The sequence below is a fragment of the Geotrypetes seraphini genome, chromosome 11 (assembly GCF_902459505.1).
Source record: "Geotrypetes seraphini chromosome 11, aGeoSer1.1, whole genome shotgun sequence".
In the NCBI taxonomy this organism is placed as follows: Eukaryota; Metazoa; Chordata; class Amphibia; order Gymnophiona; family Dermophiidae; genus Geotrypetes; species Geotrypetes seraphini.
Window position 1 is genome coordinate 100,355,079 of NC_047094.1, and position 17,433 is coordinate 100,372,511.

General features: G+C 38.8%; 1 protein-coding gene across 1 annotated transcript in view; it reads right to left on the reverse strand.

Annotated features, from left to right (window-relative positions):
- Positions 1-7,301: 7,301 nt before the first annotated feature.
- The window catches only part of VAPB (VAMP associated protein B and C), an 82,282-nt gene continuing 72,150 nt past the window's right edge, over positions 7,302-17,433 (reverse strand). Inside the window, exons 5-6 of the mRNA XM_033914772.1 lie at positions 12,188-12,364; positions 7,302-9,216 (exon numbers count right to left, since the gene is read on the reverse strand). Of these exons, the coding sequence (XP_033770663.1) occupies positions 9,058-9,216; positions 12,188-12,364 (336 nt within the window). The 3' untranslated portion in view covers positions 7,302-9,057. The remainder of the gene's footprint in view (positions 9,217-12,187; positions 12,365-17,433) is intronic.

Below are 17,433 nucleotides of genomic sequence, written 5' to 3' on the forward strand. Positions count from 1 at the left end.
GCCCTAGCTAAAACCAGGGAACTGAAATATCTAAGAGAGGACTTCCCCTAACCCAAAAAATAACAGTGGCTAAATGCCCAAAAGAGTTCTCTGATGACAAATATTTCTAGGTCAGTATATGTTCGTACATCCAATCTACTTTCACTGTTGCTTAAAATCTTACATTAATTGAACCTCAAAGTTTTGCAGACTATAACGTGTAGGGTAACATAAAACATACAGCCATAATAAGCATCTTCTGCATATGTTATCTCGGGTCACATCCTATATTTTTTAAACCTGGACCTAACACCTGCTAAAGACAAAATTACAGACAGAATGTCAGATGAAGAACACAGTCTATCTAACCCAGTGGTCTCAAACTCACGGCCCGCCATGTACTATTTTGAGGCCCTCGGTATGTTTAGCATAATCACAAAAGTAAAATAAAACAGTTTCTTGATCATGTGTCTCTTTAGCTATAAATTACATTATTATTAAGACTTAGACAAAAGGATTTATAATAGATTTATAAACTATAAAGAGTTTAACCTCATGCAAAATTGTCATTTATTTAATAAGATGTTAACTATTTTTTCTGCGGCCCTTCAAGTACCTACAAATCCAACATGTGGCCCTGCAAAGGGTTTGAGTATGAGACCACTGATCTAGCCATAATTTTCTCTTTTAGCACAATTATATCTTCTTAATTTCCGAGCTATAAAGTAACATTCCAAGTTGAAGTAGCACAAAACCAATTAAGTCCTAGAGAAAACATTTCCTACTGAAACTAAAATAGCACTTAATTAGAGCAATACAGTTACAACAAACTTAGCACAGCTGTACAAAATTGTTTCTAAGAAAATATACCATGGTATCACAGACTAAAACAATGCAGCCCCTAAGGAACACATTTCTTAAACTGGTAATTAGATCCTGTCTCTTTGTACTTCCAGGGCTTCTTCCTCCCTCCCCTATTTTATATACCCTTGCAATACACTCTAGTTTAGAGGTCTGCACGGGAACGGGTCCCACAGGGATCCCCCCAATCCACAGGACTCCCACAGGGATGGAAGGCTTTGGAAGCAGGGTTCAACTTACTGAGGCCTACCTAAATTCCAAAGCAGCCGAGACCAGCTTGCTGATTGGTCCAGCAGCGGGGCAGAAACAGCAAGGTTCACTGCTCAGCATCTACACAGCCGAGAGCCTTGCTTGCTGATTGGTCAACAAGGCTAGAGCGGGAAGACACTTATTTAGTGAACCGCCAGCACCCCGAAAGCCCCGATACCGGTGAGACTCATCTCAAACTAGAAGAGAGTGACCCGAAGAGGCAGGAGACAAGGAACCAAACGATTTTTTTTTTCAGACAGAGCAGCAGTGAGCACAGCAGGCATGAAGAGGTGCTTCAGAGAAGCAGGAGGATTAGGCAGCAGGTAATTAACTTAAACATAAAAGAAACTGTGGAATTGATGATCCTGATGAAATCTTTTACTGTGTTTTATATTTTCATATTGTGTTCTATTTTTAAAATTCATCTGCACCTTTTTCAAATAAAGATTTCATCAGGATCATCAATTCCACAGTTTCTTTTGTGTTTGCGCTGCTGTTTTCCTAGTGGAATCTCTGCTGGAACCCTTTTTTTTTGTTTTCTGTTCAGGTAATTAACTTATAAACCCCCTCTTTTACTAAGGCTGACGTGCCCATTATATTCTACTGATACGTTAGCATTTAGCGCACACTAAATCGGCTAGCACGCCTTAGTAAAAGAGGGGGTTTATAAATTAATTACCTGAACAGAAAACAAAAAAGGGTTCCACCAGAGATTCTACAAGGAAAACAGCAGTGCAAACACAAAAGAAACTGGAATTGTTGATCCTGTCAGAAGTAATTGCTGCTTTTTATGGGGACAGGCAGGGACAGAAAGGATTCTGGTGGGGACAGGTGGGATTTCTGTCTCTGCGCAACTCTCTGCTCTAGTTCACTCATATTGAATTGAATTATTCATGGCAAGTTATGCATTCATGAAACCTAAAAGTGACCACTAGATGTCACCCCTGACTCATCTGACTCCATCAGGTCACTCTACTTGTAGCTTCAATGAGGGTCATTTTCATATTAGTATTACCAACTCAAGTACATAAGGACAATCAAAATACAATATGTAACTCCCTTATTAATCAATCTGAACTCACCAAATGATGTACAAATTAAGAATGCTGTCTAAAGTCATTTAAATAAATTATGATGACCAAGCCTCAAATAAGTACTAAATTCTGTTGATGACTTTTGCCTCTTGCATTGCTCTTCCACACTTTAATTGGTTGGTGGGGTTCTGAGGCTTTTTCCTACCTCTTGGATAATTTACCTATTATTAAGGCTGTTCAGTACTTGTCATCTCAATTTATTTAAATGACTTTTTAGACAGCACTCTTAATTTGTACGTCCTTTGGTAAGTGTGCCAATTAATAAGGGAGTTTACATATTATAATTGTGTATAATCCTCCTTTAACAGAGATGAAGCAGCTTGTAACATCAAAATATGAGAGATTAAAGCAAAATATAATTTTTATTGACTTTGAATCAGAGGCACTTTATATGCAGTGAGTAAGGACAGCAGGCATCCAGGCATATACCAACAAAAATTGTAAAGAGCAAGCAGTGATCCAGTAGTCCATCTCCTTCCCTGAATCTCACTTTACATCACATTCAGCCTTTAGCTTTGGCCAATGATTATTTACAACCTCCTCCATACTAGTTCCATCAGGGCCAATAGATTCAGTATCCAGCTTTGTAACCGCTCAATTTATTTTTTTTCCTTACATTTGGTATGCTGAGTAAACTACTGTCAGCCACCTTCCACATCATAGGCACAATGTTGAATTACTTCTATATCTCTGTCCTCCCCTTCCCTCCCCTGGGGATCTGGTATCTTTCCTTTTTTTTTTCATCTCCATCCACAGATCCACCTTTTCTGAATTACCCTTTCATCCTTCATCTCTCTCTCCTTCCCCACCAGCCCAGAGTCCACCATGTCTCACTTTCTCTTCCCAACTACCCTCCTGTCCAGTATCTCTATCCCCCCTCCACACCAACCCTTGTGTCCAACTTCTCTCCATTTCTATTCCTACCCTCCCTAAATCCCATTGTCCACCATCTCTCTCCCTCTCCTGTTTTTAGATCCTTGTTTTCTACCCTTCCACCCATCTCCCCCTCCACCAAGTTCATTTCTCCTCCAGTCCACCAACTCCCCATCTCCCCTCATCTACCTTTTTTATGGCACTCCTAAGCCCCAACCACCACCACACCTTTCCCAAAGAGAGTGTAGCAGGAGGGATGCATCTGGGAAGAGGTCTGCTGGTAGCGGTAGCGATCCACTCCTGCCACTACTCCTTGTGTCTTCTCTCCACTGCGGCCCGTCTTCAGTGAAAACTTCCTGTTCCCGCTTGGGCGGCCGAATGGAGAGAAGACACCTGGAGTAGCAGCAAGGTAGTGAATTGCATTCACTACCACCGCTTTTGCCTGGCCAGGGAGGAGAGGAGAAAGCCTTGCTACTGGGAAGGAGAGAGCTCTGATGCCGCCGCTCTGCACCAGAGATCCATTTAGGATTTCCCTCTGCCACCGGAGTTCTTGCTTCGATGTAACTTCTGGTTTTGCAAAACCAGAAGTTACATCAGAAGAGAACAAGAGGGAACTCTCTGAAGTTAACCCTTTCAGGACCAAGGGACATATTTGTCCCATAACTTTAAAATCCTATAAATTTTGATTGGGATAGTCTACAGTTCTAAATTTGATATGTACGGATTCCATATGATACTGCCTTTATGTAAACAAACTGGTTCCGACATTCATTCATTAGCGTCGTTGCCAGATTGACGAGAAGATTCACTTGCCACACTGTCCATAAGCCAGAAGTGTGATTTTTTTTAAAAAAAATAATGATATTTCACAAAAAAAAAATCAATTTTTTGGCATCTGCAAGCCCTTTTTACCATAAAAATGTCATCAAAACCACAAAAATTGGCCTACGATCCTTATGGTCCTGAAAGGGTTAAAAGGAGATAGATTCTGTACGAACGTAAGGAAGTTCTTCTTCACCCAGAGAGTGGTGGAGAACTGGAATGCTTTTCCGGAGTCTGTTATAAGGGAAAACACGCTCCAGGGATTCAAGACAAGGTTGGACAAGTTCCTGCTGAACTGGAATGAACGCAAGTAGGGCTGGTCTCATTAGGGCAAAGGTCTTTGACCTGGGGGCCGCTGCATGAGTGGACTGCTGGGCGCGATGGACCACTGGTCTGACCCAGCAGCGGCAATTCTTATGTTCTTATATGCTGCAATATAAGCTTTTAATCATTGCATTTACTTAATTATATATATTCTGTTGCATACCGCTAAAGAAACTAATCTTAAGATAAATGGATGTTTTTATCCTTACAATTCAGAATATAATGGTGACCTTTCCTACACAATGCATCCGCGTACCTCTTCCAACTATTTAGAATTGTTGCAGAACTTACTGATACTAGCTCTTCTTTGCATCGATCTCAGGTGACAGTACCCAGTGCTTTAAAAGTGGCTAATTATTTTGATAAAGTGTCATCTATTACAGCAACATTTAATATTAATTTGTCACAATGGGATATACAACTACCTGTTTCACCTACAATATTAGTTGACAGAATATGGTCAGAATTTACACCAATTGAATGGTCCCAATGTAATACTTATCAAAAATGTGTCAAATCGTATTGCTTATTAGATAATTGCCCTTCATATTTCTAGAAACTCCCTCAAGATGTTAAATTGGGTGAGATTGTCATGCCGAGAGTAAAGAATAGAAAAGAACCTAGTCATTTAACATCTATTTTAGACAAAATGCATCTATCCTTTTCTTTACGAAGCTGATGGAAGGACTAGTAACATTTCAGTTTTCCAATTATTTAGATTGTGAGGAATGGAGTATATTGTGACAAATCTAGTGTTAGACCATCTTTCAGTATAGAAACAGTCTAGGCTCAATGATGGACAGAATTTATCACTAGTAGAAGGGGGACAAAAGTACATATTTTACAAAATGTGATCTATCCCGTGCCTTTGACCTAGTTGACCACGACCTTTTATTTTAGATAGGACTGAAAATACTTGTCAAATTCTCAAGTGGTTCCAGTGCATTCCCTTGGTTATGAACTCAAGAAGCACTGAATATCATCTTATAGCTATGCTGCTGATATAAAAGTACTGACCCCTGTTCTTGTCATCTATCCACCTGGAAACTGATAGAATGCAGATAGTTACTCAAATAATTGAAAATTGGATGTTTACTCAAAGTTGAAATTAAAATGACACTCAAGTATCACAGATAAGTCTACCCATTGCTCTCCCTCTGTGTAAAAAAAAATAAAATTATATATATTTTATTGGGTGTATCTACCTGGATGCTAATTTTTCTTTGTGGTTTGTTCTTATGTGAAAGCTTTGTCACATTTGAAAATTTTAAGTTGAACAATTTTAATTATTGGTGCAGGCCATTACGACTAAGTCAGCCTATTGAACTGATATCGATTTAGGCTGTTCTACCCAACTGATGACAGTATTGCAGACAATTCAGTATACTATTTCTCTTTAGGAAATTTTAATAGTATTTCATATTTTTATAACAAACCCTTTAGCTTCCTATTCTGGCAAGAATTTTATTAAAAGTTTGCTTTTTAAGGTACTATATGGTTTAGCATCCTCCTACGAGGGTATTTGACGGAACTCAAATACTAGATCCTCTAGACACAATTTGTTTGCTTTCCCATCTCTAAGGAGTAAGAAAAGAATCAATTAGATAACCTTTTTTATTTCCAGACTATCAAGATGGGTAATATTTCTAATATAGCATATTAACAGCTCATGGCTACAAAATTTCAAACACTTTCTATACAAGCAGCTGGTAAATACCTCAATTCTAAACATTTTTTGAACAGTCTTCAGAATGTGCCACCACCAGCCAATTGATTTTGTTATGGCAAGTTCATCCTCAGACTTATTTTATATCATTTATAATTGTGCTCATTCGTGCTGAAGTGCCTTCTTTGTGCAATTAATAAATAAACCTCTAAAACTGTTCATGCTTCCATTTTTGAAACAAAAATTTTTTGACTAGCTGAAACATTTTATATAAATGACTTAGTAATCTGATCATCGGCTTGTTTTATATTTCAGGGGACTTCTTCTTGATAAAGCCCTCGGCGAAACATGTCAAACTAGTCAAGTCCCTTCCCAACACTTTAAACTAAATAATAAATCAGCAAAAAAAGCTAAGTCCCAATTTTATTAAAAAGTACAACCCTATTAAATCTTCAGAATTCTCAAATGTCACTTATATTTCACTAATTTTCATTCTTGTCGGAGAGAACAATTTGAAACAAGCTTTCATAGTTTAGTTATTCCAACCCTAGCTGTAGTGTTTGTTTTGTGTTAACTTGGATCCATAGCAAATCAATTTTAATTTTCTTCTCATACTGCAGTTGCTTGCACTTATCTTAAAATAACATCAACTAAAGCAAATTCTGAAGAAATCAACGTCCTGTTATCTTGGGTATTTTTTTGTTACTGCTCAATTAGGATAGCACTGTGGTTTGAAGTGGTTAAAGCTACAGCCTCAGCACCCTGGGGTTGTGGGTTCAAACCCACACTGCTCCTTGTGACCCTGGGCAAGTCACTTAATACCCCCATTGCCCCAGGCACATTAGCTAGATTGAGTCTGCCAGGACAGACGGGGAAAAATGCTCAAATACCTGAATAAACTCATATAAACTGTTCTGAGCTCTCCTGGGAGAACAGTATAGAAAACTGAATGAATAAAATAAATTGAATGAATAAATTTTACTAGATCAACTTCCATTTACTCTGTAATTCACAGAATTTTACGATTGCTTTTGCAATTCATCCATATTCCTGAAGTCCTCAGCCAGTTCAGTGGCAATATCAATACCTTCCAACAAGAAAACTGGCCTCCAATTTTTGAATACAAACATGCATGGGAAATGAAGCCCTTTCCATTTCCATTTTAGTCAAACTATGACCCTTTGCCACCAGTCTACAACTCTTGTGATTTTATTTTTGGTATTCTTAGCTATCTACTGTAGTATTTTTATTACATTTATAACCTATTAATTATGAAGGGAATAACAAAAAATTACGTAGACCAAATATTAAACAGTCAAAAGTAATAATAACACAACACACCACCAAGTATAAGCCTGAACAAATGCTTTTTTCACTTTTCTCTTAGATTCTGTTATGGGTAACAGCATACAAACAGTCCCAGGCAATAAAAGAAGAGTCTTTTCTTTTTTATTATTATTTTCACACCATGTGATACCACAAAACACATGTATTTTTCTTGAGTCACCACTGGCCCTGACGATTTTCTCTTGGGATAATGATTTGAAAATGCAGCAAGTTTAACTGACACATATTTTGGCTTGTTCCTCCGAAAGCAAATCTCTTACATTTTTTTCTATCTGGCAAGATATAAGTACCTCTCCCCCTTCCCACTAGCAGAAACCTGAAATTCAGAGGATAAGATATCAAAGCAACCTGAATTACAAGGGAAATCAAAATTGCATCAGCCACCTAAGCTCATCAGTAAAGCCTAGAGTAGCAGTTAAAAAAACAACAAAAACAAACAAACCCCAAAACAATTTACCTGGTGGGATGAGTTTCAATGGCTATATTAAACATTCTTCCCTATACACACAATTTAGGCTTGATATACCATCCTTTCCTAAGTGATTTCAAATAAAATAGGTATGTCAGTAATGCCTTATATAGAGTTGTCCCCTCCCTTTTTTTTTAAATTTAGCTTTAGTGACACTTTTCTAAGCTGATTTCCATTGAACAAAATCCCTTCTGGACCTTAGACTAAAATTCCATTGACAAAATTTCTCTTTAAACAATAGGCATATAATATGACAATATAACCAAAGCATTGAAGTTTGAGGCTTTATTTGATTTTTTTTTTTTTTTGAAGATGCTACATAGTCAAACAGGATTGGTCTTTACGGCATAGGACTAATTTATACCACTATTTAGTTTTTCCCCCCAGATAGACTGCTATTTTTATTTACATACAAATCCTATCTCCTCCCTCCCCTCCCAAAAAAAAAAGTGTTCTGGCTGCTGTTTCCCAATATTCCAATTTATAGCTATGACAGACAGTGCCTGCTATTCAGGAAACAGAAAACTCCTACAATGTTCTAGTCTAGCAGCAATGTTTTAATTCCATCCACCAGCTCCAGAATAGGTGCCACTTGTTATGCCACAGTATTAGTCATTGTCTGATAATGAGAAGGCAACATGAGATGACACACACTAAATAAGTTAAATATGCATTAAACATCTCCAGATAAGTTTAGTTTCAGTTTGACCAACCAATGGCAGTGTAGCTTGGGTCCCTTACAAGATAGCTGAATGCTCATCTTTGCCCTTGGAAGGGCACAAGTCATGCATATACACCTCCCCTTGTAGGTTACACATCAAAGTAGAGGGCTCTTTCCAGCACTGCAATCTATTCACTCAGGTTCCAGGAAGCTGGTAACACGTGCACAGAATTGAAAGACACTGACAGACTTAAAATTTTATAAGCAGCATAGTGGCTTCATATAAATTTTACAGATGCTGTTATAAGCCCCTCCCCTGTCTCAGTCTGGTTCACCACACTGAGAAGGGCCAGCTCCAGCAGCAGAGGGAATAATGTCTTTTCGTTATGATAATTTTTGTCTAAAAGATAACCCCAGCCACATGTACCAAGGTCTAAAAATGTTTAAAATGACATTTACATTATGCCGTTAAAGTATTAATCATGATTTTCCTTCTTTAATCAAAAACACTCTCTTCAATTGACCACTGAACATTTTTCCTTTTAAGATTATGTTATGTTATACTGTATTTGTGCAGGGATAAATTTAAAGGCAAGAACTGTGAGATGTCATACATTATTATTTTTTTTACATTGCTATTTTTTTTTCTTTTTTTTATCCCATGATATGGCAGATCCATCAATCTGGTTTAGAATCCTCAGCATGCTGCTCCCTACAAGGCGACTTTTCCTATAATTACACCAATAATGAAGAACAAAACCACCAGAGCAAGTAGTCGGGTGTTGAGCCCTTCCTCCTTGACAGCTGCTGCTGATGAAGACACAAGATTACTTGTCTGGGAGGCCTTCCTCATCCGCAGCCCATCTTCTTCCTACAAACAGGAGGAATACAACTCTTTAAGAAAATGCAAATTCCATAGCATCAGAACATTATAAATGGCTTTTAAAGTGTTCATCTTTTACAAAAGGTAGTTAAGATACAGGGAGCACTGCATCAGCACCATTTCAGACTAGCAAAAGAGGCAGGTAACACCAATGGTGAACAGAATCAGAGGGGAAGTCCAAACAGGAAATGAAGTAATAAGGTGATTTGTGCCAAACTGGTGTATCACTTCATTTCCTGCTTGGACTTCTCCTCCAATGCTGTTAATTTTAACACCATTTCGAGATGCAAGCCAGGGTTCTGAAGCTTATGATGATGAACTCAATTTGTCCTCCAAGTAAACAGGATGTCTTCTAAAGGAAATTGAGTTGCCTATATTTTCTCTCATCCCAAGACCATTGAGAGGAAAACACATACAGGTGCACTGCATTCAAGATTGATGAGTAGGTGGAAGAGAAGTGAAAAGCGACTGGTAATGATTGGTATGGAATCTTGTATGTTGATATATTAAGAACTTACAATCAGGGGGGTGAGATGACCATGACAGTAGGGAAATATTTTGAGGGCAGTAGGTGGCAGTAACAGACAAGGAAGGGTGATTACCCACATCTAGAACAATGGACAAAGTCAAACCTCCATGTCTGTAAACATCCTTAGCAAATGGGTAGACTGGATGGGCTAAATCAGGTTTGTCTAACTACAGCTTGTGGATCATAACCTACCATAATTCAGCTATCTGCAAGCTTGAACTGTGTGATGCTGGTAGTTCAAACTGGTCTCAAGGTTTCCAGTCTCACGAGACCAAGTTGAACTTCTGGCACCACTCAGCTTAAGCTTTAACACAGTTGCGTTGCATGAGGAAGCAGGAATTCCATTGAGCATCTATAGCTGTAGCCAGGTGAAGGAGGCACAACAGGTTATGCATGGAGTAGCCAGTCTGGCTCCAAGTTTGAAGAGTGCTACAGGAGTCTGCTTCGATACCTACTGTTTATCAGGATCTTATATGATGCCAACCAACAAGGGACTATACTAATATGTTCTGAGAGAGTGGGTCAAAGGTGAGGACGATTTGTAGCATCAAATTCAGGTGAATATAGTGGAGGCTGCTACTGTGGATGTCAACTCCAGAAGTGAATTCCATATAGATATGTTTTCTCAAATGTCCGATACATTCTCTTTTGCCTGCCTAGATATGATTAAGTTTTATGTACAAAAAAACAACTTCTCTTTGGTCTGTAGTATGTAATATCCCCTATAAAGAGTTTCCACATGATTCCATTTCATTTATGTTTATTTAAGTTTTGTTATACCGCTCCTGCATTTTACTGACCTAAGCGGTTTACAAAGTATCAAACTAAAATGAAATTAGGTACTTGAGACAAACTACCCTTATCTGTCCCAAAGGCTCACAATCTAGCAAAAATACCTGATAAACTAAAAATATGTAACATATAATACATTTCCAAGATCAAAAATCTTTAATGTGAATGTTAGAAGGTAACTAGTTCTATGTATGGAAAAAGAATAAGAGGAGTTACATGTTTAATCATATGCCACAATTTTAGGCTCTCTGGGGGTAGTTTTATAAACATTTTTGCAAGTAAAAAAAGACACATACAGAAAAGGGTACATGTGGTGCAAAATTGCATGCACTTAAGTAGTGACATGAGAAAAACTGGGTGAAGATGGGGGAGGGAAACATGAGAGCCTTCTTAGAGTGCACATGTCTGAATGTTTTAGCCTTCCAAATTTTACAATATATTAAATGTGGCCCCCAATAGTAAAAAAAGTTGGACAAGCCTGGGCTAAATGGTTATTTGTTGATTTAAGTACTATATTCTCTCCTTGACTGCCACCCTTCAATAAGGGTCAGAGGTAAGAGTGCTGTGTATTATTCCCACTGTCACTTATTACACAGCAGAGCATTGACTTGGTTTCCTCAAACCAGATTTGGGAGATTGGTGTGTTTTATGTTGCTGTACTTGCAAAGGGACAGAAAAACAATGTTTGCATCAAATCAAGCACAAATATCAAAACTAAAATTTGCACTGTGAAAGTTTTATTTAAAAAAAACCCAACAAAAATAAAATATATAAAGCAGGTAGTCTTATAAGGGGGAATAGAAATGTTTGCAAAGTAAAGAGCCACACTGGGTAGACACACACTAAAGAGAACACTTAGCTCATGACAATTCAATGCAAATACAGTAGAATCCTGGCACTCTCATCCAACCAGAAAAAAAATTTGGCTGCAAAGCAGTCCTGAGCAGCAAAAACCCTCCCCCCCATCCAGTCCTGAAGCAGTGGTCCTGAGTTGTGAAATCCCTTCCCTCCAGCTCAGAAGCAGCAACAGCAGTCCTGAGCTACAAACCCCCTTCCCCTCCAGCCCTAAAGCAGTGGTCCTGAGCCTTGAACCCCCTCCCTCACTTATCAAAACAGCAGCGCAGCCGGTTAGCAGCAGAGTTAGCACTAAAAAGAGGCTGTTTGCAGCCAGCCTGTTTTCAGCGCTGCCTTAATAAGTGAGGAGGTCTAGAAGGGGAGGTAAACCAGAACTGTGTATAGGTCGAGGGTCTAGCAGGGTGCAGGGAAGGGGAGATGGATGGATCTGGACCCATAAGTGGAGGAAGTGGGGGAGAAAGTGGGAAAGAGACCTAGAAAGAGCTAGACCTACAAATGGGGATGGGGGATGATAGAGTGAGGTGGGAAGGGAGACAAAACTATTTATACAGTAACTCTCAAGCAACTAGAAACTACAGTTATCCAGCATCTACTAATCCCCATGGGTGCCAGATAAGAGTTTACTGCACTGTAGTTTAAAATTGCATGGTAATAGGATGCTGTTTTACTCATGACTTCTTTGGGCAAAAGTGAAGTTGTGCTCAAAATTAACAAGCATTTAGCAGCAGCTTTCAAACAAAAGGTCCTGTTATCAAAAGAGAAAAGAAAAAAAGGCAACATTACCTTAAATAGTTTATTTTCCTCTCGTAACCTCTGAATTTCGACTTGGAGCCTCTTATATTCTTCCATCACTCTCTTAACTTCAGGGTCATCCAAATTAGAACTTATTGATTTGGACATCGTGGAAGATTCTGTCTTTGTTGCACTCGTAGATATAATTTTATTAATTTCTACATCATGCTGTTCAAAATGAAATACAGAACGAGCTGGACACAGAAATCTCACATTTGTAAAGCATTACATAAGTTGTTGCAGATTGGTTGCCTATGTGTGTAGAAAGGAGGTGTGCAAAGCTTCTCAGTTTTCATATATTACTGCTATTTTTGGCCCTACACTTTTTTCCTTCTCAGGACTTTAGCTCTGTTAGAATCTGCCCCTATTGTGCTACAGTGCATAAATCTTCATTCACAACAATACAGCGACTTTCACTCACTTTACATTCCTTCTCAACTCATTCAGCCCAGTCACTTTTGTGAAAAATAGACTTCAACCAGACAAACCCTCTCTTCAGAGTCATCATCAAAGTTTATTTGCAGGTCACACAGCAGGGCTATCCTAAAATCAGACTACTAGGGATTGCCATTGTGCAATGACTAGGACTCCTCTCCAGGGGCAACAAACACTGCCTTGCATGAGAAATCAAACAACTGACCCCCAGGAACTGAATCTAGATCCTCCATGTGATCCTGCTAAGCTTGCTACTCAATAGCAGGCTTTATCCATAGACGGCAACAATTTACAACATAATACTACCGACTATTCTTTACTACATATATTCTAGACAGATTTTTTTGAAGACCTACCATCATTTTATCCTTATTTTTAAATGTCACTGCCTGCATCCTCCATTTAATTGAACAAGTGCAATACATAGAGCAGAAAAGCTTTTCTTAAAATGCTGCAAATCTTTGCTTGGGAAAATCATCTCTAGAAAGCAGAATGGTAGTTCAGTTTTGCTGTTTGTTCAGCATTTGGTGTCTAAAGAACCCGTTAATCATTTCCCATTAGATGGTGGAGGGTAAAGACATATGGATCAACAAAATAGTGACTGCTTACTATGGCATTACCCTCAAGAGCTGCATTTCAATTAAAAGTGAAAGGCCTGCAGCCTCCACCAACATTATTAGGGCAGGGTGTATACTAAATACCTCTACACAAATGAGAAAAAGGGGCATGGTCTGGAAAGCAATATATATTAATGCTCAAAGTATGGGAAACAAGGTTCTGGATCTAGACGCTGTGATGGAGGAGGCTGAGTTGGATTTAGTGGTGAACAAGACGACGTGGTTCATGGAGAACCTTGACTGGGATATACAAGGGTTCTTCAAAAAGTTTCTGCACTTTCGTTATTATCACAGGAAATGGTTGAGGTGGGAGAAATGGTAAGAGGTCATGTTGTAGAATATCATGCGACTTGTTAGGCAAGCCAGCTCACCTTGTATGTAGTAGAAAAATTTATGTACTTACCTTGGTAAGCTCTTTTCCAGTAAATAGGTGAGACATTCTAGACAAATGGGTTGTGTCCCCATGGCTGTGTGCCATCAGCAGAAGGAATCCACTCTGGAGTTTTTCTTTGTGCCTCTGCTGTACTTCACCTTGCTGTACCCAAGCACTGAGAATTACTAAATAATACGTGAAGTAGACACACCCATGGCAATCAAGTACAGCTCAAGTAACATTAGAACATCAAGAGCAAACAGCCAACAAAGGCCACCAAGGAGCATAGAAACTACTCCTGCAGAAAAAAGTAACATATACAGTTTACTTCCTATCCCCCAAGAGCGGAGAGGCATCTATACAGTTTACTTTTCAACCCCATGAGCAGACAGGCATCCAAGAAACAGCTTGGAAAAGCAGAAAAACAAAACAGTAGGCAGGCGCAGGAAGGACAGGGCATGAGTCTTAAATGTCTCACCTATCTACTGGAAAAAAGCTTTCCAGGGTAAGTATATAATCTTTTTCCAGTGCAATAGGTGAGACATTCCAAACAGATGGGACTTACGAAAGCAGTCCCCAAAAAGCTAGGGTGGGCTAGCTGCGCCGGCCCGTAAGACAGGACCTAAAGGCAGAGTCCTGTCTTGCTGCCACATCCACACTGTAAAACTTGGCAAACGTGTATAGAGAGGACCACATTGCCACCCTGAAGATCTCCTCAGGGGAGACAGCGCTAGCTTCGGCCCACAAAGAAGCCATTCTCCTGGTAGAATGCACGTTGAAAGAAACGGGAGACTGTTTCCCAGAAAGAATATACGCTGACAAAATGGCCCTACAGATCCACCTGGAAATTGTGGCCTTGGAAGCAGGAGTGCCCGCTTAACAGAATGAGTCAGCACAAAAAGTTGGTCAGATGCGAAATTCATTAAAGACCTCCAAGTAATGAAGAAGCACTCTGCGAACATCAAGCTCCCTGAAAAAGCTATCTTGTGTCCTGGAACCAGTAGGCTGAAAAACAGGCAAATGCACTTCCTGAGTAACAGAAAGCCGAAATCACCTTCAACAGAAAGGAAGGAGCCATACAGAGGGAAATCCCAGTCTCCAAGATGTAGAGGAATGGTTCCCTACAAGAGCCTGGAGATCTGAGACATGCCGCTCTGAGATAACAACAACCAGAAATACGCTTGAATATCAAGTCCAAGAGAGAAGCATCCCAAATACGCTCAAAGGGAGTCTTGGTGAGGCTAGACAGCACCAGGTTGAGGTCCTAGGAAGGGAACAGCTGCTTAATCAGCAGTCTGATGCAAAGACCCCCTTTCAGAAATCTAGCAACATCAGGATGAGATGCCAAAGAGAAACAACGATCCCGGGCTCTAAAACAAGACAGCCCGGTTACTTGGGCCTGAAGAGATGCTACAGTGAGGCCTATATCAAGACCAGCCAGAAGAAAGGCGAGAATCACCGAGATTGGAGCCGAATTAAGGATCCATCTAGTCATGAGCACCAATGTTGGAAAGCCTTCCACACCTTAGCTTAAATAGAAACTGTAGACCACTTCTGAGACTTGAGCAGAGCGTCAAATCCACATCAGAACAGCCTTTGTGTTGTAAGGTGCTCAAGAGCCATGCAATATGAGCAAAGCGTCCCAGGTCCTCCATGCAGGCCAGACCCTGTGTAAACAGGTCTGGACGGGCACTCAGCCGAAGACACGACCTGAGATGCAGACCTGTATTCCATGGGAAATGGTTGCGGTCAAATTCCACGGGAAATTGGTCTGCAAGACCAATCTGGAGCCACCAGAATGACAATGCCCGGATGGACCACAATCCGCCAAATGACCTGGTCTATCATGGGCCTGGGAGAAAGACATACAGGAGAAGCTCATGAGGTCACGGCTGAACTTGATTATTAAGAGTTTCACTTCCAGGCTCAGATCTTTGTTGTTTTTTTTTTCTTTCCCATTATTTTTTATTTTCAAATTTTTCATAAAGTGTACAAAATATTAAAATACAATTGATGAATACACAATATCACTTTTATATCTAATACATCATATTTCTAAATATATTTTTCCCCCTCTCCCTCCCCCCACCCTTCTATTACTTTTCAATCATACATTACATATTATATATCATATTATAGCATATTATGTAAATATTATTTTCACTATCTCCCCTCTATGTGTGTCACAAAGAAGATATTGAAAAGAAGAAAAGAAGAAGAAAAATCCTACTATTTATTCGTTGCAATATTTTGTCAATGGCCCCCATATTTTTATAAATTTAGTATATGTCCCTCTTTGTATTGCTATTACTCTTTCCATTTTGAATATATGACATATTGTATTCCACCAAAATGTATAATTTAGGTTGTTATAATTCTTCCAATTGTTGGTTATATGCTGAATGGCAACCCCTGTCATAATTAATAAAAGCTTATTATTTTCTGGTGAAATTTGACTTTTTTTTCTCATCATCATTCCAAATAACACTGTATCATATGATATTGCTATATGATTTTCCATCAATTTATTAATTTGTGGCCAAATTGCATTCCAAAAACTTTTAATGTAGGGACAATGATATAGTAAGTGATCTAACGTCCCTGGTTCTAGATTACAGTGCCAGCATTTATTGGACTTAGAACTATCTAATTTTTGCAAACGTGTAGCATTTAATATTTCTATTACTTGTTGGTATCTAAGCATTTTGAATATTAGTGGTCTTGGTCTGCCTTGATTTTCTATATTTTTTACTGGGATCCTATGTGCCCTTTCTATTTCTATTGGTTGTTTTAAATCCAGTTGTAGTATTTTTGGAATTAGGTTTTCTAGAAATTGTATAGCATTTTTCCCTTCCATATTTTCTTGTATTCCAAACAGTTTAATATTTTTTCTTCTTCCTCGGTTTTCATAGTCTTCCAGTTGATCTTTCAATTTATTCAGTTCCAAACTGTCCTTTTTGCATCTGTTTGCTTCACCTTCTAAGATCTCCATTTTAGTTTCTAAGACAGTTGTTCTTTTATTATTTATTTCCATTTGTCTATGGATATTTAATATTTCTTCTTTCATTTCAGCCATATTAGTCACAGTCTCTTTAAGCATTTGTTTAATCTGTCTCAGTTCTTCCATAACTTCTGTTTTACTCAATATATCAGGTTCTTCAGCAGGAAGTGGGATCTTACTTGGTGTAATTTGATCCTGCTTCTGTCTTTTTGCTGACATACCAGCCTCATTTTTATTTTGTCTGGTACTTGCCATATTCCTGAACCTATTTTTATATTTTTACAGATTTTACCTTCTCCACAATCTATATGCTCAGTGAAATTTCTGTCCACCTCACCTTCTCTTCAAAACCGGCGCTATTTCAAACTGCCTTAATTTCAAACTGACAGGCACTATCCTTTCACCAAAATTAGTTTGAATGTAGGAAGCTTTTATCTTTTCTTTTTTGTCGTTGGCTAGTTCAATGTTAGTTTATCGTGGTCATTTCCCTCAGGGCTTTATTTTATTTTAGTTTCGGCAGGTGGAGGGTAGTATCGGTTGCCACAGTTTTCGCCTATTTTATTTCTCCCCAGTTGTTTTTGATGTCTTTCAGCACAACCGGCTTTTTATCCTCAAGGCTTTGCTTTAACACCGGCGGGGGAGGGCTACATCAAACTGTCATATTTTTATCTTTGACAGGCACTAGCCCTCAACCGAAATCTGAAGGAAGAAAATTTTTTTTTTTTTGTCGTTAGCTAATTCAATGCTCAATAGTCTTCCTTTACAGTATTTTACTTTCAATGTCACTCTTTATAATAGAAAAAGAAACCGG